The sequence below is a fragment of the Xenia sp. Carnegie-2017 genome, unplaced genomic scaffold, assembly GCF_021976095.1.
Source record: "Xenia sp. Carnegie-2017 unplaced genomic scaffold, XeniaSp_v1 HiC_scaffold_23, whole genome shotgun sequence".
In the NCBI taxonomy this organism is placed as follows: Eukaryota; Metazoa; Cnidaria; class Anthozoa; order Malacalcyonacea; family Xeniidae; genus Xenia; species Xenia sp. Carnegie-2017.
This window is the reverse complement of record NW_025813486.1, coordinates 10557731-10580020: the sequence shown is the minus strand read 5'-3', so window position 1 is coordinate 10580020 and position 22290 is coordinate 10557731. Positions and strand designations below refer to the sequence as shown.

Here is a 22290-nt window from a genome sequence, read left to right as displayed (position 1 = left end):
TTAGCTCTCATAAATTTAATGCTAACTTCAGAGTAATGCTCTAAAGTTAGCATTAAATTTATTGAAGGATTTAATGAGATATTTGGCATTCTCTATAGTTTTTTTTTGACAGTCCAAAAACAAGCAGCTCAGTACATAAATAGCCAATAAATTTACCTAGCACAATACACGTATCCACGCACGTAGTAAAAACTGAATTCACTCGAACAAGCAAATGACAAATCGAAGAAGTTATATAAAGTATGATAATATTAGCGATCATGTGGACAAAAAAAGTGTTTTTTTCGCATATTTTTGTCATACAAACAAAAAGCATAATTATCACGCAGTTAAGTTAACTCGGTTTTCCATGTGTTCGTAAAAACGTCTCATTAATTTTTGCACTGCATTTCAAGCGTGTCTCCTGTCCAATTTTGCCCGGCTCATTTGACTCGGCTCACTACGGTGGAGATATGTGCTTGGGATTCATCTAACATGAATTCTCGCTACCCTTAAAGATTGATCGATTGAAGACGAAATACTCTTTGCTTTTCCTTCGGATGGAAATCAAAGACAGCAGACATATTTACTTTATTTATGCAATTATGCATGTTTGAAGTAACGAAAAATGATCTAATTGGTTAACATAACAATAAAAAAAATATTGACCAATCCGGCAGATAATTATCATTTAAGTATGCGAACTAGAAAACGACATTGAAATATTCGTACGAATGTTTGAAGTAGAACTTTCGAGCTGTGCTTCAAGTAAGTATCTCGCTTTAAAGCGAGAATAAATCGTCAATAAACGTCTTTGCAAGTTTCGTACAGAACGAATAGGCAATGGAAAACTATTTAAAACAATTTATACGACTGAGCCTATGCAGAAATACTAATCCGTCGTCAAAAGTCAATTTTGATCGAGATGTTAATCATGGTTTATAATTATTGTTGTTTTGCGATCAGGGTAACGACTAACGAGAAACTGTTTTACAAGAACCCCAACCCAAGCATATATCTTGGCTAAAGCAAACAGGGGCGAAACTAGAACGTTAATTATAGGGGGAGGGGGTATATATTGATATAATCAGCTCAGCTCTGCTGATTTCTTTTGTTTGCGATATAAGTTTCAAAAGAAGTCAGCAGGGCAGAGCTGAATATATGAATATTTACCCCCAATTACCGTTCTAGTTTCGCCCTTGAAAGCGAGCACAGAGCAGTAAAATGAGCAGCCAAGCATCATTGGGGCAAACTTAGTAGACACGCGTGAAAATGCAAAGGAAATTTAAGAGCCGTTTCTTACTAAAACATACAAAACCAATTTATTATTACTGCTTGATCATTGTTCTTTAGTTCGCAAAATAAAAATACAGAAAAAAAGCGCTTTACCTTCTCCACATGTGCGTTAATGTAATATAATACTTATGTAACTTCTTTGGTTTGTTTGTCTGAGCTGCATGAGTGCTGTTTTCACCACGTTCGTAGTCACGTGTATGCCAGGGTCATAAAGTTTGATTGCAGCGTGTATTGTTTACCATTTACCACTGCCACTACTGAGCTTCCAGTTCACTGACACTTCGCAAATTTGCTTTAAGCTTGCTAAAAGAATAACATATACAACATGGAGAATTTGATACGAGCAATAGGAGATCCAGGGAAGTTTCAAGTGTTTATGTTCTCTTTGATAAGCGTTAATTTAATGATTATGTTATCTGCTCATTTCTCCATGATATTTTATGGAGCAAAGACGGAGCACCATTGTAAGCTTGATGCTAATAAAAATGTCAGCGATTTTATACCATTCAACACTCAAAGTAACAACAAAGAACGCGATAGCTGCCATATGTTTGAGGGTACGAATAACTCGAACAAGACACCGTGTACAAATGGTTGGATTTACATCATGAAAGACAATGAAAGAACAATTATCTCTGAGGTCAGAAGCTTGCATTTATTCGTTATTGAACCTGTTGTTGTTGACAAATCCAAAGAAATTCATTAACAAATAGCTAAAACAAAAAAACATACTTTGAATGGAATCGCCGTTCAGCCGGTAGTATTTGTCTTATTTTGTATAGCTAACTTAAAATGTCCGGCTATTAAATGAAAGGATATTAAGATACCAAATTGTTTCTGTCGCTTCGAAGAGTATGTTTATTTAAGCAGTTATCCAAAACAAAAATTAAATTACATAAAGTATGTTTAGGACAGCAAAATGAAGTTACAACCGATTTCTTACAATTTGCTTACTTAACCAATATATTTAAATCAATTAAATGTTAATCAACGCGAGGTACTTAATACACCAGTGTGCTTTGCATATAGTGATTGGCAATAAAATTATAACAGTACATTGATTTCTAAACGTGCTCATTCTTTTATACACCCTGAATAGGGTATTTAAAAAAACTAAGGTCCTGTTTACATGAGACCGGAACAAAGTCAAACCGCTACCAGCTCGTGTCGGTCATAATATTATTTATAGTAGATGTTTACATGGGACCGTTACGAAAATGACTCAGAGCAGTCTGAAGTCAAACCTCCTGCTGAACTGATCCGACTGAGTTCAGAGCGGTATGAATTGAAACCGGCATCAATGTAAACTCAAATTAAGGCTGCGTTTACATGGTAACGGATACGTTTTAATCCGGATGAAATTTGTGACGGATTTGTTATGTTTACACTGAACCGGTACATATATAAGAAAAATAAAAGTTTGAGCTCACTGGTTTACCGTTACTAAGAGGAGAAAACCGTTTGTGTCAGAAGAAAAGAATTTTACGCGGCCACACCAGGGGATTCTTTAATCAAGTAAAGGAGTAAAGGATATGCTGGATCTCCAAGAATGCAAATTCCAACAGGTTCAGTGCCTGGTAATAAGACTTCTGGCAAGCTGGGAATTGCACCTTCTCTTAACATCTCATTTACTTTTGAATTACAAAATATCCTCGAATCATACACACTCCCAGGCCATTTGACCACAACATCTAGAAAACAATACTTGAAGTCTGCAATAGCTTGCACATTAAAATCACTTGCATTGTTGGCTGGTTGTTTGATGAAGATATGAATGCCTCTACAGCACCAATGCATTGTGGAAAGCTTTGGTTTTCATAAGAATTTGAGACTGCTTCAAAAACATTATGTTCTGTCTGAGGTAATTTGATGTACTCAGGACCTAATACAATATTCAAAACATGCTCTTCTAATAACCAACGATACAGTTGATCTAGAAACGCCAAATGCATTTGCAACTTTTCATAATCTTCCTTCATCAGCAAGATAGAATAAAGTCATAGCAACTTGCTTCTCAACAGATGTAGGAACTTGCATATTCATGACTTCCTTTTGAAATGGGATTATGATTTCGTTTCACAGTTTCATGAAATTGTCTTGTGACATCCTGAAGTTCTCTCTCCATTCACGACCTACTACAGCACCGGAAAAGAAATTTTCCCACCACAGAGATGTTCTCCCAAGTCTCACCCAACATCCTTTTGCCTTTCTTTTACTTCTTATTTTCATCTCTGTAACGATGGACGACTGTGTCAGCAATGTAGCATAACTTAAAAAAGAGTATTAAACGTCGTTTTGAAAATAACTGAAGCAAACTCATGAGGGTACAAGTTAGTAATTTTTGTACATTTAAACATAATATGTATGGATTACAATACTGCATTATTTATTTTCTACCGTAAATTCAAAACACATGCTGTAATTTAGATGCAAAGAACGACATATTGCTCATCTTCTGTTTATCAAGCCTTTACCTTCGTCTTTGCCCTCGATAATTTACCAACGCCAGTTCATAAACAACGTTCAACGTCGCCACAGCACCAAAAATGAATGCAAAAATGCTCATAGGAATCTCTCTCATGTTGGAAAATGCAGTATAAAAGTTAAAATCTTAATTGAGCACTGACACACTGTTTTGTCTCGTAGTCAAATACACCTGAAAACGGTAAAATACCTATCTGGTTAAACCGTTCACACTGTAACTGATATAGAATGGAACTGTACCGGCACAGAAATGTACCTCAATTTTTCAGGTACAAAATTGTACAACTTGGGCGATACAAAACATGGACGGATCCAAGCAGATCCGTGTAAACGAAGGGTCACAGATTTTATCCGGATTAAAACGTATCCGTTACTGTGTAAACCCAGCCTAAAGTTCAGACCGGTCTGAAATGGCATCAACACATGCGCACAAAGCAAATTACAAAAGCAAAATGACTAGCGAGCGTAAAATTAGTCTTCAAAAGAGGCATTACGCGAATTTAGATTTGTCGTGATTTCGTGCCGGTCCCATGTAAACATCCAACCAATTCCGATTTTCATTCCGGTTTTACTTAATTTCGGTCTAATGTAAACAAAGCCTATGATCATCTTTGAAATTTGTGGACATTTGGAATTAACATGATTAAGCAATTATTGATCCTCAGGGAGCCTCAATACAGGGTGTCCCAAAAGAACGTACAATAAAATAAAATTGTTTGTAAATGCATTGTGATTTTATCAATAATACCACAAGTATCACAAATATCAATATCACAGTTCTGTGCCTCTTGGATTTCATATGGTTTTAAACTCTTTATACAGTAAAACAAATTAAAAGTACTTTATACACGCTGAATATCATCTTAAATTTATTACGCCAAAACTTTGTAAGTGTAACATCAAAGCGGCATTAACTGAGTTAAAACAGCCACACCATCCACATAAATAGAGTCATATTTTCCATAAGTTGCTACGAACATAGAAAAAAGTGTGACTTAATTGACCAGGCTGAACAAATATCTTTTGCAAACTAAGGCTATGTTTACACGAGACCGGATAAGTTTTCGTCCGCTCAAAAACTGGCGTCGTTAACCCTTCCGTTTACACTACAATACGCATCCGTACTAATTTTTTAACATGTATTTCAACGAATATTCGTGCTGCTGTAAAAGCGTGCAAATAAAAAACTTGTGCGGATGAATATTTTGGCAGTACTGTGTAAACACAATCCAGTTGTTTTTTCGATCGGATTCGATCCATACCCCTCACTATGCCCCTGATTTTTGCGGTCCTTTTCGAATGAACTATAAACAACACTAACACTATGTTTTAAGTGAAATGTACTACACATGCGCGGGTGTGTGCACAAGCTATCATAAAAGTGTCTCAAAAACGAACCACGAACCGTTTCTTATCCATTAATTTAGAATTAGGAAGTACTTGAAAGCTGAATAGTGTGTAAACGGTAAGCGTAAACGCTCGAGTTTTAAACGACCTGTGTAAACAACGTCGCCCTTGCAAGTTTTTGAGCGGGCGAAAACATATCCGTTCTCGTGGAAACATAGCCTAAATTGTCTTATGCAGATTTTATATAACTATTTGTGCGGGTTCGAAGTTTTTTCTGTACACCCTGTATAAACGCTGTACATTAATACTTTCGTATATTGGTGCTACTGCACATTGCAATAGCCAAAAACTCGCATAATTTGCTAAATAGTAACGCTATTTTCAAATTTCGAAGCACTATTTTGTCAAATTCAAACTTCCGCTAAATTTTTGTGAGTTATCGGCGATTTGAATTATGTCATTGAAAAGCATCGCAGGCATGCCTCAGTCCTGCCTCGGACACAAGATCAGCAAGCATCTCAGGCTTGGCTTAATAATGCCTCAGTCATGTCTCAGTCATATGTGAACCAGGCTTTAGTTTTCTTTTATAATTTAAGTCAGTTTGACCTGGTGTGTGATGATGCATACAAAGTGGACTTGTCAACAACAATTTACTTCACTGGCGTTACATTGGGTGGAATTTTCTTTGGTGTCATTGCGGACAAGTTTGGCAGAAGACCTGTCATCGCTTTTACTTTATTAGCGGCAGGAGTTCTGAACGTCGCCATCTTTATCTTCAGAAATTATATTGCTTTCGCTATCTTTCGATTTTTTCTTGGTTTAAGCATGCAGGTAACGGTGTATTCTCCATTGTTTACTTGGATATTGGTAACACTATTTTAACACAAATTTTTAACATGAACATCAATATTGAATATTTTTTCACGTTTATTTTGAATAAGTGTTTGGTCATGCATTTACACGTGTTGTCTTTTAATGGGTAGCAATTCGGCATAACTTTCATAGAAGACAAAAAGACATATATTTTTGTAAATGTACTAACACAAACGTCTTTTTGATTAAGTAATCTCCACAAACTGAAGCAAAATTGTTTTTTAGCGCAAATCGTGTTAGTTATACACTAAGTAATATGATGAGCTTTTTTGTGATTACAATTTTAAATCTGGAAAATGTGCGAACAAATGCCAAATGGACACAACTACGTTCATTGAAAGTGACATGAATAAAATTAGCTCGGCTATAAAGATCGGCCATATTGATTTGATTATTCTCCATGCAGGGTCTTCAGAGCTCCAGTGTGGTACTTGCCATGGAGCTTTTTCCGACAAGATATCGCAGCCATATTGGTGCATTGTGTGGTCTAATAGCCAATATTGGAGGCCTTTGTTTGGGAGTACTTGCCTTCATCATCAAAGATTGGAGATATCTTCAACTGGTGCTATCTGTTGTACCATTCATGCAGATGTTTTCTTTATGGTACATCATTAGTACAATTATAACGAAATCTTTACAGGTTTATGCATGTCGAAGATACCTCTGGGAGAATTTGAGAGCAGATCAAACCAAGCAAGAGACCGAAGGCTTAGGGGTGCACCTATATGAGAGTTCTCATAACATCTTGTTTTTCAATTGAGAACAAAGAACATCGTTCAATTCAATTTTAAAGAAATTATTCTGTAAAGTTTTGAAGTTACACATGCAATGTTTTCACTGCTACACTTCTTAATGTTGCATGACATTAATTTACAGTCATAATGTAACTTTTCAGGTTTATACCAGAGTCAGTACGTTGGAACATGTTGCATGGCCATTTTATAAAAGCTAGAAGAGTCGTTCGCAGAATTACAAAGGCAAATAGACTCGATTTTCCAGAGGAGACGTTTCAAAACGTGAAAGAACAATCTGTGAGAGAAATAAACAGTTCCAAAACAAAAGATACAGCCAGCATACTCGACATCTATCGAGAACCTTCATTGCGCATGACATCTCTTATTTTGACTATTGTTTGGTGAGTGCACTATAAACACAAATGTCTGTGATATAAAAGATCAGCAGGAGTTGTTGGCTAGCACGTATCTCAAAATACTGTTCAATATTCATACAGATATTCATAAATCAAATATTAATATTCGTAAAATTATATTGAGTTAACAAGAGAGCTGCGGTAATTTTCTTTGACTATCACTGGATCTACTACTCGCGTGCGTTTTTATGAGGTGATCATTTCTGATGTTAGTTAACACTGTACCACAGTAGAGCCATTTCATTGAATTTTTTCGTGTTACGCATGTCTTATTACGCTTGTGATTGCCATATTGGCGGCCATGCAGTCAATTGTTGTTTTTTTCTGACCAATAAGAACGATGAAACTGCTAATGACAGCCAGTGATCAAATATATATATACAGTAGCCAGTCACCCATAAGGTGTACCTTTTGTAAATTCCCCATACTTTCACTAAACGAAGTATTTATTTTTGTTTTGCACAGGTTCAGCATAACGATTACGTTCTACGGTTTATCATTTAATATATCTTTCTTGTTTGGAAACAAATATTTCAACTTTATTTTTGGTCAAGTCATTGACGTTTTGATGGTTTCATCTTTGTTGTGGTCCCTTCCAAGGTAAGCATTATTTTGCTTATGATTGTGTGATATGGTGCGGTATGCCGCACAGTAATTGATTATCTCTACCAAGAAGTTATATTATATAAGTAGCTATGCTGTGAGTTAATTGGAGCCGATGGAAAGCAGTATATACCGTATTATAAAAAACTAGTTGTGATCGACGAAAATAGTGGCACACTATTTTATATTATAGAATCGCCTAAAAAATCTCCCCTTTATCCTATACACAAGAAAATATTTACCGACTTTGTCGTTATATAAATATATGTAGATAGCAAGTATGTTACATTGTGCATAAGCTTAACAAATCATTTTAAGGTTTGAGTTGATTCACATTGACGAGTTTCATTTTGTTTCATTTTGCTTCTGAATTTGTGACAACGGACACAAGCATATAGATTATATACTATACCTAGAGTTGTCTTTGCAAATTGCATTATATTCATAAAACAAAAAAGGGAATGCATTTTTGAGGGAGCAAAATAAAGTCCCAGATGTTAGCTACCGTGACTGATTATGATACTTTGACTTCTTTGTATCTATCATCCTTAAAATATTATAGTAAATTTTATCACAAGCAATTTTTTGAACTATGTTTTATATCATTATTTTAGATAATTGAAACCACTCGTATTTTGCAAAAGTTGTTTGTTGGGCTTTTATACTTATTTGATAAATTGTTGCCAATGAAGTGCCAGGCGGGAAATGGATTCTCAATATAAATATTAGAGCCCAACAAATAATTTTAAACATAGTCAAAAACAATATGGTTTTATGAAATTTATTAAAAGAGTGACGTTTCGTCTTTACTCAAGACATCTTCAGACTAATTAGGAAGTTAACAAGAATATAGATAAATATAGAGTTATTTACATAGTTTGAAGTATCAGATTACTGTGAATGTGTAAGTGTGATGTGATGTATTGTGTGATGTAAGTGTAATGTAAGTGTGATGTATTGTTAGGGTGAGGTGTTGAGACTAGAAAAGCTTAAGAGGGATGGAGCTGCTTTGGGTGTTAAGTGAAGGTTTTAGTTTGGAGATAAGGAGGCTTTCGTGGACCATGAAGTCGAATGTGTCGGAGCAGGATGAGATGATTTTAAAATCGTCTGGCGAAGCAGGGTGATTGGAGGAGTTACTTATACCCTCACACGAATATCTTCATTTTTTCCCGTTAAGGATATAATTCCCAAGTCTCTGAGATCTGGTGTTGTTGATTTATACACGTATCGATGCTGTTCCGCGTCGTATGTGGGTCAAACCACACGCCACTTACACACCAGAATCTCGGAACACTTGGGGATCTCTCCTTTGACTGGAAAACGCTATACTAACCCATTAATGTCAAGTATTCTTTCTCATAGTAACTCCTCCAACTACCTTGCTTCGCCAGGCGATTTTAAAATCGTCTCATCCTGCTCCGACACATTTGACCTCATGATCCACGAAAGCCTCCTCATTTCCAAACTAAAACCTTCACTTAACCCCCAAGGCAGCTCCATCCCTCTTAAGCTTTTCTAGTCTCAACACCTCACCCTAACAATACATCACACTTACATCGCACTTACATCACACAATACATTACATCACACTTACACATTCACAGTAATCTGATACCTCAAACTATATAAATAGCTCTATATATATCTATATTCTTGTTAACTTCCTAATTAGTCTGAAGACGTCTTGAGTAAAGACGAAACGTCACTTTTAATAAATTTCATAAAACCATATTGTTTTGACTATGTTTAAAATTATTTTTTGGGCTCTAATATTTATATTTGATAAATTATTCATACTTATTTATTCAGTAAGTCGTGAGTGTTGCTTGCTGCAAAAGCTTTTTCGTCTCTAATTCAAGTTTTAAAGACTTCAAAATGTTCTACTTTTCACCCACAACGGAAAAAAATGTTAAAAAAAGTTAAAACATATGAATATGTGTGTTGTTAAAGCAGAAAAATAAGCAAGAACAACATGATATCGCGTATAGTTTAATTAAAACATACAAGACCTACAGATTATATAACCAACATATAATGATAATAACAGCTCGCTTAAAGCATTTACTAACGATTTAAATTCGATAAAATTTGCTGATGTTGGTACTAAAGAGCAAAAACACTTACTCTAACCCAAACGTTAACCCTAACACTAACCCTATCCCTTCCCTCCTAGCTTGCGTACTCAATGCCATCTCTAGTCTTATTTATAATCTCTTCAAGCACAGAGTGTTTCTTAGTTTTGGGGACAAAAATGGCATATTTGTTATTCTAAATATAAAAATTATCTCGTTCATCGAGCTACTTGTTGTGTCAGAAGTAGTTTTTCCCACTCGTATATTTTTTATAAAGGTTTGGACGGCGAAAACCGTTGCTGGTTATATTACCTAATTGTACTGTTGCTTTGGTAACATGCGCTGTGATTGCTGGCTTAAATAAGGGTAACTCAACTTTATTTATAATATAGGTAGTCTAGTTATTAACTTGTGTTTATACTGAAGAAATTGCTTTAATTTGGAGCACGAGCATTAACCATCAAGAAACATATCGACTTGGAAAGCTTCACTATTTGCGAGTAATTAATTCATGAAAGAAGTAAACGGCCGCTTGCAATGGATTATTTTTAACTTATGCTTTTTCATAAATTATGTGTAATGCTCCAATAGACCTTTTTACGGATTTTGACGCCATTTTGACGGTTTGGCAAGCATTGTCAGGGGAGGTTATAAAGGTTACGGAGGTTAAGGAGGTTTCAATGTACTAAACGTAACAGAAATTACTATTAAATCACTACACAAACGGTCTGTTGTTCTGCGATATTGGAAAATAAGACAAGTTTTTGATTTCTTGGTTAAGAAGGAAAAAATATTTTTGGAAAGTTAAGATGTTTTTCTAGATTTCGTGAAGTTTTCTTTTGTTTTTGTGAAATATTTCTTGACTTGCGCACTGTTTTGTTATGGTACTACGAAGCGCCATGATAATAAATATAACACCTCAATCATATACACGCGCTATCTTTCTGTTTATTTTTGAGAATTATATGTTTAACAATAAAAAATGCGAAGTGCATTTTTTCTTGGTTATTCTTATTCGCTCTTTGTAAGCATTTTTTATTATTTAGATTTTTTCTTAATGGATGGAGAGCTACGACGATTTTAGTGCTTTAACTGTTTGTACACTTGCACTATGAGCCTGTCAGTTGTACGTCCACCATAACAAGGAGAGAAATAAGATGGGTAACCATTTGGGGTAACAGCAATTGAAAACTTTACTGTTGTGTGATGCTAATATATTCTGATCACAGTGTAGCTTGCACATCCAGAGCACTAGGAGTTTCTGTGAACACCTCAGTGCACTGAAATTAGGCATCTAACATTGGAATACACTCTTCTAAAACATTCAGGTAATTGCGGCTTTATTTGCCATTTCCTTGGCCATTTTAATAACCACCCGAATTCTTTCGACCTCAAATGGACAAACGTTGCACATATCTCAGGAACAAGTGCTTTAGAGATTTTGAACCGAAATGATAAATCATCCACAAGAAGACCAAGTCTAAATTTTATTAATGTTACCAAGAATCCATCATCAAGTGTGAGTTTTCTCCAAGGGCCTGGCTTTAATGGAGGAGATGTTATATCAGCATCCTCGTAAGTTTGAAACTTGCTTTTCAGTTGAAACATTTTACCTACTTTTGTCTTTTCTTTTTGCACCTGCCTTTCTCTCTTCCAGTGCATCATATTAATAGCTTTAGAGTACAGTTAATAAGGAGTTAAAATGTTTCTGTATTAGGCAAACCGGTGTAGAAATGACTCATTCTTTCTTTAATCACTTCTCCAAAAACATGATCTGGCTTCATCCTTTCTTTTGTAATTGCGTTACACTAAGAAACTCATATTCATCTTTATCACCTGTTTCTTGATCCTGTTGTTAATTAACTTCACCACAGGTTCCAGGTAAATCATCTCTAGATAGTTGCTGAGACCGTCTTTCTTAGTAGGTGTGTGCCCAACCTTTTCTTCTGTTAGAGTAAGGAAGAGAGTGGGATTTGGGTTTTCTGGAGTTGGTCTTCCATCAACAAAGTAATTTGCTCAGACAAAAGTTCCACTACCAGGATTTAAGTTCTCGCGTCCTTTTGATATGTTTGCAATCCAAACAGGCCTTTTGGATGCATTCCGAGTAAATCTGAAAAAGAATTAGTTGTACTGGCATGCGATCTGACTTTAAACTTGTTTGGATATCTTTCATCATTTTCACATCCAACAACACAACATCGCGCATTTTTGGCATAATTTTAACGCTATTTAAGACGCTTAATAGTTAAACAAACTTATGTTTATTATTAATCTACAGATTTGTACCAGTAAAGTATTAACATTATAATATCTAAAAGAAATATTCGATTAAATCAATGTAAAATCAGAGGATTATCTAACATATTTCTATTTCAGTCTGGAAGCAATACAAAGTCGAGTCTCTAGGAATAGTTTCTTAAATATATAATTGAGGTGTTATATTTATCATTATGGCGCTTCGTAGTACGACAACAAAATTGTGCTTAGTCAAGAAATAATTCGTGAAAACTTTATAATGCCATTGGATTTTTAAATGTATTGGAATAATAACTTGGGGAGTGGAAGGGGAGGATTGAAGCCGTGTTTTGTGGGTAGTGCCAGTCCTTTGTAACCTTTTCTAAAAATAGGCACTTTTATATCGCAATTTCGCCCTTTTTTGTTCAACACCTTCAATATTTAGCTATAGTAGAGGCAGTGCGGTGTTTGAAATTAAAACATTCTTTCATATGACATTCTTTCACTGCATAATACATTCTTTACTACATAAAACATTCTTCACTACATAAAACTTTACTACATAAAACATTCTTCACTACATAAAACTTTACTACATAAAACATTCTTCACAACATAAAACATTCTTACACTACATAAAACATTCTTACACTGCATAAAACATTCCGCACTGCATAAAACATTTTTTCATATTACATTCCTTTCACGAGAAAATATAGTAGAGGCATTATATTTTTTTCTCAAGTAACTAAAAAGATTGTTTAGTTTCTGAAATATTATCTGACAAAAACAAAAAATTGCGCGAAAATATTCGCTTTTTTATCGCCAAGAAAATATGCATTATTTCAGGGGGGGTTAGAGGATTTTATACGTATGCTGGCTTCATCCAATGACAGGGCATTCTTAATTGAATTATCATTTCAGTATATTTATTATTCAATGATCAGTGCTCGTGTTTTTAAAAGGCTATTTTATAAACATGATTAATCTCGAAATCTACATGTATGCATTTGGATGATTTAGAGAACATGTGGATTTTTAGACGTCAAGCTGTTTTTTGTAGATTCGAAAAATGTAAACTTAATTCGAACAATAGCAGCGCTTGGAGGAAAATCTCTTTCAGGGACTTGCATTAATGTTATGATTTTGTACACGGCAGAGCTTTATCCAACCATTCTCAGGTAACATATTGAAGACCACTGAACTGCATTAATGTTATGATATTGTACACGGCTGAGATTTATTCAACCATACTCAGGTAACATATTGAAGACGGGTGAAATGCTAACTCCATTAACACAAGGCTCGCGAAAGCAAATATCATATAATAAAATAGTTCTTTTGAAATTTCATTTTTTGCAATTGTTAAACTTCTTATTGTAGATAAAGATCATCAACGTAATTAAAAAGACGAGTTTAACGTGGGCACTTTAAGAGTGTTTTAAAGTGCCCCTTCATGCCAAAAAAATTATTTGTTGCATTAAGTTTATGCATGTGTAATTTTAGTGTATCAGCGAAAAAAGGTTTTTTTAGTTTGGTCAACTTTTTCCATTTTTATGGCGGGTTCAATTTGATAAAAGCGTAATTTTTGTTAGACATTGTCGTAAACAGATAATTCTATAATGACTTTTTGTGTGACGTCAAGTGAGGGACTCGCCAATGTAAAATATACATAACAATTACCTGAAAGAATTCAAAATTTGGCTAGACCAAGACTTTATGCCACAAAGGCAAAAGCTCACTGAAATCCCACTTTAAAAATTAAACCGCCAGAAATGGAACCTGTTTTTAATAACGCTGATATTTTTTGCTACTAGTCGGCACTTTAACGTTGCTCGAGTTCGAGTTCATTGCATGTAATTAATCATAGAATTTACCTTGTGACAAAAGAATTGATAAATGGCGAAAAACTTGTTAAGTAAGGTAACTTTGTCATATTTATACGTTCTCATTGTTATTTACTTTTTGTAAGTATTTTTTGCACAATTTGTAGCATGATGCCAACAGCCTAGTCTAAAAGTGCTTTGTTTTGTAAAAAATAAGTTATTTAAACTTTTTTCAGGAATATTGGTTTTGGGGTGGCTATGTTTTGGTGTCGTCTTGGTGCCATGGCTGCTCCACAGCTTTTCTTTGTCGTACGTACAAAATTTTGTTTTTCATACGGCTTGCTTTGCTAACGGCTGATGCTGTAATCATCCAAATTAATTCAGTGTGTTTTCTTAATATAAATATCAGAGCCCAGCAAAGTGCTTTTAAAAGCGCCATTTATTACAAAATAACATATAAAAAGAAATATTTATTTAGAAGTGTAACGTTTCGTCTTGACTCTCAAGACATCATCCGACATTATTAAATTACAAGTATTAAGGGATATAAATATAATACCTATTTACATAATATTAAATTACATGGTGGGATGAAAACGTGATAGCAAATATGAGATAAGATGGTATGAGGTGGGAGTTAGTGTGTTTTATTTGATTGTGTGAGTAAAGCGAAAAGGCTTATCAAAATGATATTCATTGATCATATCGGAACCACATTAAAAATTTTTAGCTATGCTATGCAAGCATATCAAACAAGGAATTCATCTCAGAAAAGTATAATGTGTTTCCATTGTAGGGTAAAAAGACATCAATTGTAATACCTTACATTATCACGGGCATCCTACTACTGTCCAGCAGTATTTTAGTCTTATTTCTACCAGAAACGTTTCAGCAAGTGCTTGCAGAACGGATTGCACAAAGCAGAGAGGATGACTGTAATGACCACTCACAAAAGACAAAGGACAAGGATAATTTACTAGAGTCGAGTTTGTAGAAGAAAGTGTAATTGTAAAAATAGTTTACAGTTTTAAATCATTAAAAAACGTTTTTAAAAAGCTCTGCAACAAAAATTGCCAAATTATAAGAAAGAAATTAAAAAGTCATTTGGACGTATCAGAAAGTTAGTGGAAAGTTAGTTATATTTTCTATGGAAATCATTAACACATATATTTTACATGTTTGTAGATGCAGATTCTAGGATAGAGATTTCTCCAGGTTAGTAGAGTCCTGAGGAAGACGGTTGATGTTGACTGATGTTACGATAACCTTACCGCTATTAGGTTTTCCAAACGTTAGTCAACAATTGCAAAGTTTGTCGAAACGTCAGTCAACATCAACACCAAAAATCCTTCTCAGGACTCTACTAACTTTATCGATCTACATCTTCAAGCATCCAACGATACTCTCAGGTTCAAACCATTCACTTTATTAAGAAACATTTTATATAAATATGATTTTAGAAAATATTGGTAGATGTGCTAAATTGTCAGTTCACAAATCTTATTCAAGTTAATAAATTCTCTTTTCAAAATAAAAAGCTCTTAAAATTCACACAAACTAAATTTACTGCAATTTCAAGTTTTTTTATTCAATACGATGTTCAGTTTGGAAATACCCTTTGCATTACTTGCATTTAGGGTTTTTATGCAGTGCATGATAGGAATACGAATATTCATTTCATCCGCGAGTCAAACTCAATGGCCTTTCATTAAACCACGCATTTGACCTTTTTCTCATTCTGTTAATATTTTCATTCATTCTTGAGAATTTTTCTAACCTAACTACTTTTAAGTACGTTTATTATAATAAAAGAAACTGAACAATAGAGCCCTCAAAGAAAACTTTTTAAGGAAATTCTTAGCAAATGTTCCGTGTACATTATGTTCCATGTAGATTTGACAAACGATTGTTACTCATGAAGTAACTAATTTTTCACGCAAGTCCACTAATTTTTCCTGCGAAGCAATTGTCTTATAAATAATTGAATAATGATATTGTTCTGAACTTTACATAGAAGGATTGAAATATGTGGGCTGATTGAAATAAATCATAGTCTAATTTTAAGCTAGTTTCAAACGTTGAATTTTACATGCGCAGAATACATTAAAAAGAAAATGAGATAAAATTCCTCATTTTTTTTGTTTTAAATTCATTTGGCTCATATAAATTGCAGCATTTGAAACTGGTGCAAACATTATGACTCACCACTCCAAAGCGAAAAAATTACGGAAGAATTTGACTGCCTTTAAAGTGATCCATTTGAATTCCGCTAGAGTTTTGAGGGTGTTTACACATAATGTATATCTCTGTCAAAATTTGTCAGTTTTTTGTGAAAAAATGACGCTATTTCTTGTTTACACATTGCTAGATGTTTCTATCTCTAGCCGCAGATAGCCGTAGAGCAAAAGACGTTATTTGCAATTTATCTTTCTCTTTTTTTTCTCTCTGTTTCAGGCTTATTGCACGGAAAGTTTACCCCGAAAAATGAAAAATTTAGCCGAAATAAGAAAACTTTTGACAGTAAGTGCAAAATAGCCACGATTGTAAGAATTTCTTTCGATATTCATATTACGCAATCATTACATATGAAAGTTGCTAGACTTGTCTTGAAGTACTTTATTCAAGATGATTTACAATACATATGCTTCAACAGGAAGCACTCAGATATGCTGCTCACCAAGATATGGGCCTAAGGCTGGCCTACTCTACCTAGCAACTTTTGGCGGACGAGAGATACATAAAGCACTTCCCTTTGCTATGTAGCTAACTGCTAAAACGCTCGACTTCTACAGCCAGTCTAGACGTTGTGCAGGCAACAATCTCTTGTTGTCGCAATCTTTGTCGCGGTCTGAGAGCTTGTACGCAAGCTATTCACATACAAATTACACTTTTTCCGAGCTCTGTTGCCTGACATTTTGGTTTTACTTTCCCACAATTTGCCCACATGGAACAAGTTCAACAAAAACATACAATATTGATGCAAACGTTTTCATGCTATTTTTGCTAAACATCGCCGCTTGAATGTAACTAGATTTCAAGCAGGCCGTGTTTTATCCCGTATCAGTGCTATCGGATACGTGTTTTATCCCCTCATCCGTATCCGTGTCATCCGTATCTGTGTTTTATCCCAATCCGTCATGTAATTTGTAAATGCGAAATAGAATTTAAAAGTTAATCGAGACTTTCCTTAAGTTGAAGTTTAATTTGAATTCTACGAGTCATCAGCCGGGAGTGGGAATGTTGTATGAGAGAGCATACGCATGCGCAAGTTAGCCACATTTCAAAGGAAGTCTGAGATCATTGATCGAGTAGAAGAGTTGGGTGGGAGTGATTGTAGAGCAATGGGTTCGGTCATACAACTCTACCACTCCCGGCTGATAACTCGTAGAATTCAAATTAAACTTCAACTTAAGGTAAGTCTCGTTTAATTTTTAAATTTTACTACGTCATAAGCCTAGGTCGTATCAAGTTGTATGAGATTTTACAGTGAACGATATAATCAGACTTAAATTTTTTCATTGAAAGAAAAAACAACAATTCCAGCAGTCAAGGTTAAATATCATATTAAAGGTTAACAAAACATATTAATTATTGTCTACCGGTGTCAGAATTATCGAGCCAAGATTAAATGAAGTTTTGATGGGTTTATGGTAGAATGTCTGAAAAGTAGTGGCATTTGACCAGCCAACCGACTCAATATTCTGATTGATGTCCCCTAATTTATGACCTACACAAGACCTAGAGGTTGCTTTGGTACTGTGACAGCCAAATTCCTTTGTAAATACCAGCTGCTGATAACACTGTCTTGCACCACAGCAATATTGTCTCACGTGAGACAGGTTGCACGGTTTCGTATAACTTAGGAAAAGTTTTTAACACTCTTCACTTCGTAAATTCTCTGTTCGCTTGATGTATTCCGTTAGGTGCTAAACGATACAGAGCTCAGGCTCATGAGGGTAAGCCTAAAAAACAATTGGTGGAATATGGTGTCCAGCTCTAGTTTTTTTAAATTTACTTGAATTACTAAGCCCCATTCCTCCACATCTTACAACCCTACATCACACAAAGCCACCACAATCAGAACATTAACAAGACGTGCACAAATCATATGTGATTCACCGGACGCTCTACACAACAAAAACAACTATCTCAAACGTGTTTTTGACAAAAACAACTATAACTCTGACTTTATCAGCACTTACAAACCCAACGAAACGAACATCTCAGTGACAACAGCAACGATACCTTACATCAAAGGTACGTCTGGGACTTTCTCGCGTATCTTACGACCATACAACATACGTGTCGCACATAAATTAATTACGTTACGACAAGTACTAACGAACATAAAGGACAAAGAACAACCCAACGAACGACAAGGTGCAGTTTACAAAATAAACTGCTGCGACTGCCACGCCTCCTTCATCGGGGAAACCGGCAGGAACTTAAACATAAGACTTACTGAACACCAACTAGCTACTAAGAAACAAGACAAAACTAATCACATTGCCGAATATCTCCGAATCGCAAAGCACAACATTGAGTGGGACTCGGCAAAATGTATTACTTACAGTACTGACTATAGACAACGGCTTACATTAGAAAGTTGGTATACCAACTTGGAACAAACCCCCCTGAACAGATCACAGCAATTACCGGCACCTTACAAACGACTTATTTACAATAAAAACAAACGATCAACTAAAAACATTACCCTTAACAGTAATTCACAATGACAATACACAATTGAAACCCACACATTACAACGAAAAACTTCACACCTAAATCACACTTCACAACTAAAAACATTTCTTTTTACACTAATTCACAATGACAATACACGTTTCCTGTACTCACAATACAATGAAGTAAGAACAAGATAACAAATACGGCTAGCCTGACGCTTACTCCTCATTTGAACCTGAAGATGAATACCGCTAAGGTTGTCGAAACGTCAGTCAACAACAACAAAAACAGTCCTTCTCAGGACTTTACCAACCTGGACGATCTACATTTACAAACATATAATTATATGATTCTATTTTCACTCAAATAGCGGGGATTTATTGGCTATTGAGTGTGGTTGCTTGTATTGTAAGTACTTCATCAGTATACAGGCTACTGCGTATTTTGCATAATAAAATTCACTATAAAAGTATTCCCCAAAACACACACCATTGTACGTTGAGAGTATACAGGCTACAGCGTTTTTTCGGCAATTTTTTGGAACCAGCTATACGTGCTACATTGTAATGCTAGATATTCAATTCAATGATTTCATAAATTTGGGAGGGACTTTGTGATTTTCTATTAGAAGAATTATGTTTTCACCACTTGAAGGCATGTTTTGTCTTTCAAAGCATGTCAGTTTCTTTATTTGTGGCTGTGTTTGCAACCATTTATGCAACCACACCATTTGCTCACCATTAGAGAACATGGAGCATTTAATTAAACAGCGTTTAATTAACTTAACAAAAGAGCTGTAGGATATTTACTATTAACAAGAAGAAACAATTGAGAGCATCAGTCGACAGCAAAGAAAAAAACCACATGACTGTTGTGAGCTACGTAATTCCGAATGCTTTAATAGGCGGTACAAATACAGTCTCAACGACTATGGATTGGTTTATGCTCATCATGATTTTGCAACCTGATTTGCAGAAGAAAATTCAGGAGCAAGTAGACGACGTGGTTTGCCGTGATCAACTTCCGTCTTTAAAAGATGCTTCAAATATGCCGTTGTTAGAAGCGACAGTTTGCGAAGTTTTACGTTATATAACCGTGCTTCCAATGACAAGTCGTAGTGCAACTAAAAATACAGTATTAAATGGTTTCACGATTAAAAAGGATTTTCCTCTTCTTGCCAATTTCTATCAAGTCCACCCCAATCCAAAGGTTTGGGAGAACAGCGAGGAATTCCGACCGGAACGCTTTATAGATGGAAATAAAAAAAAATTTGTGGGCTGGTCTGCATTTCCTCAGTTTGTTCCCTTTAGTGAAGGTTGTAGGATTTGCTTTGGAATGGCTTAGGCGAATGTTCAGCTACTTTTGATAAGTTCGAACCTTCTTTATCGCTTTAACGACGCTTTTCCTTGGAAGTGAAAAATGCTGAGCCAAAACCTGATCTGGAAAGTATACAACCACGTAACGTGGTAAAAATTACGTCATTAACATTGCATATACCAAAACACATTGTACTTTTTACTGGGCATTGTGCAATGTTAGGTTTAATCATTTTTTTGAATTGAAATTTTGCAAAATTAATAATTATTTCACAAACTTGGTTATTTAAAATCGTGGCCAGAGATTTGCCAGGCGGAAAGCGAATTTTCAATATGAACATAATAGCCCAATATAATACTTTTAAAAAAGCCATCACAATATCAAAATAGAGAAGGATTTATTAATAACGTTTCGTCTTTAACTTAAGACATCTGAAGATTTCTTAAGTTAAAGACATCATCAATTAATCTGAAGATGTCTTAAGTTAAAGACATCAATTAATCTAATTGGTTATATTGTTGACAATCTTGGATTGAGTTATTTCAGAGTCTTGATATAAAAAATAATGTATGAATGATATATGTTGAAACTTTAGTTTCGCTTTCAAGAAGTGTCATGAAAAGTATGTTTTTGTTAATGCTCTTGTTGATACTAATTTCAATGCAACAACTACGCGTCTGAAATAACTTATGTGTTCCAAAAGTGTAGTTTAGTTAGTGTTTTCTCTCTTAGAAAAGTTCTTGAAAATTAATTTATGAAGTATCAAAAGAAAATTGAAATAATCCTAGAAAATTAAGCCTGAAAAATGATCGTTTATAAAATCCTGCATGGCGCAACTTCGCTCTCCATTTATTGGCAGCTCAGTGACATTGCTCATATTGCGTCCTTTAAATTTTGGCGGGAAGTGTTCTCCCAGTTACATTCAGTTCAATGGATCTTCAAACTGTTTACTCCTTAAAATGTGACAGACACGGAATTAATAATTATTAATTATTGACTCCAGCTTTCTCTGAACTTTCAGGTTTACGTTTACCGTTAACGTGAATCTTTTTGGTCAGTTTTGTGTTTTTCCTCGATTCATGTATAATCATGTTCCACCCAAACATCATATTGCCATTAGAAATTTATCGCTGCATTTTGCTACATCTGCCTTTCAAAGATGTTATTCGTTGTATGTTGGTGTGTAAAGCTTGGAAGGTGAGCGGAGATTCTTTCAATGTAAACCGAAAGTACTTCGATTCTACTTCATTTTTTATTTAGAGGATGTTGAGCACGAAAAGTTTTTGGAAAAGTTATATTGTGAAACACTTTGATCTTGATGTAAAATCAGATATTTCTAACGAGTATCCTTTGGCCACGTGGGCTTCCAAGGCATCGGAGAAAGAATATCCGGAATCTTGGTAAGTTATATGTAATTTATCTTTTTTGAAATAAGCCAATAACTGTGGGTATAGCCGCCTCTGGTTGGTGAGATGGTGAGAGCTTTAATGAAAGCATTCACATTTGGGAGATTGTTACAAATATATTTTTCGAATTAGGACTTTTCGTATAATTCAAAGTGATTTGGATTTTGAAACATTTAGTAAAACTATTTGTTATAAAAAGAGGCATATTTACAGCCATAATATTTATTTAGGTATTGTTACTACAACAACAGAGATGATGCTTATGTCATTCGACCTTTTCCATCAATGTGGAATTGTGGTGTGATCCACCCGTATGGATTGGATCCTCTTGCTGGAGATGCTGAAACAATACAAGGATTAATTAGATCTCTTGAGATTTTGACTTATATGAAAAGTGAATTAGTTCGTCTTGACATCAACTGTGGTGAGTCATAAATGCACTTATTATATCATACTTATATTCTTACTCAGATGGACTTTTGCATTTCTCCTATTGTTGTATTACATAATAGCTATTGTGTTGCAAGATCCTTGAAATAGAAATTTTTCTCATGTATAGTAATGTAGTCTGTCACTTTTCTTACAATCAAAATTGCAACAATCCACAATATTTAGGAACTTGGCGATTTAGGCATTAAGCATTCTTAATTCATTAAGTTGTCATTAATTTATGAGAAATATGAGCAGATTACAGTTTGTAGAATTTAAAACTGATTATATTCAATAGTACTATCTTATGTCCTAACCAATTGGTTCATTGGTTTTGAGGTTTTGTTATGTATCAGTCACTCATAAACTACATATCAGTACTATGTTTGGGCTCTCAGTTTTGTATCCGAACTCTCAGTTTCACTGTAACAAATTTCTCCATAGTTGTGCTTATTTGCACATAAAATTCAAAATTTTATTTTTTATGCTCTGTTGCATTTTGGTTACTACTAAACACAAAAAATGAAGACTTCTTGATATTTGAAATTTGATTATCCAATGGAATAATTGCATAACTGTGGCTGGTT

The 22290-nt window shown here is 34.7% G+C and overlaps 3 protein-coding genes across 5 annotated transcripts; all 3 read left to right on the top strand.

The window, feature by feature from the left end:
• Window positions 1–1494: 1494 nt before the first annotated feature.
• On the top strand, window positions 1495–14985 carry LOC124449127 (solute carrier family 22 member 8-like). Of its 3 annotated transcripts, none has more exons than XM_047000076.1 (9): window positions 1495–1915; window positions 5707–5937; window positions 6386–6582; window positions 6875–7114; window positions 7595–7729; window positions 10082–10170; window positions 13103–13220; window positions 14102–14174; window positions 14747–14985. In XM_047000076.1, the coding sequence occupies exons 1-9, from the start codon at window positions 1601–1603 to the stop codon at window positions 14843–14845; spliced, it is 1497 nt and encodes a 498-aa protein (XP_046856032.1). In that variant the 5' UTR covers window positions 1495–1600; the 3' UTR covers window positions 14846–14985. The 3 variants fall into 3 exon arrangements, with proteins under 3 accessions (XP_046856032.1, XP_046856031.1, XP_046856033.1); XM_047000075.1 differs by having other exon boundaries at window positions 14662–14985; XM_047000077.1 differs by having other exon boundaries at window positions 1682–1915; window positions 5703–5937; window positions 14662–14985.
• Window positions 14986–19415: 4430 nt separating this feature from the next.
• On the top strand, window positions 19416–19895 carry LOC124449092 (cytochrome P450 2U1-like). The gene has a single exon (XM_047000037.1). It carries the CDS (start codon window positions 19416–19418, stop codon window positions 19893–19895), a length of 480 nt encoding a protein of 159 aa, XP_046855993.1.
• A 1045-nt stretch (window positions 19896–20940) lies between these two features.
• On the top strand, window positions 20941–21830 carry LOC124449385. Its single transcript, XM_047000308.1, has 3 exons — window positions 20941–21065; window positions 21129–21268; window positions 21505–21830. Exons 1-3 carry the CDS (start codon window positions 20958–20960, stop codon window positions 21707–21709), a joined length of 453 nt encoding a protein of 150 aa, XP_046856264.1. The 5' UTR covers window positions 20941–20957; the 3' UTR covers window positions 21710–21830.
• Window positions 21831–22290: the final 460 nt, after the last annotated feature.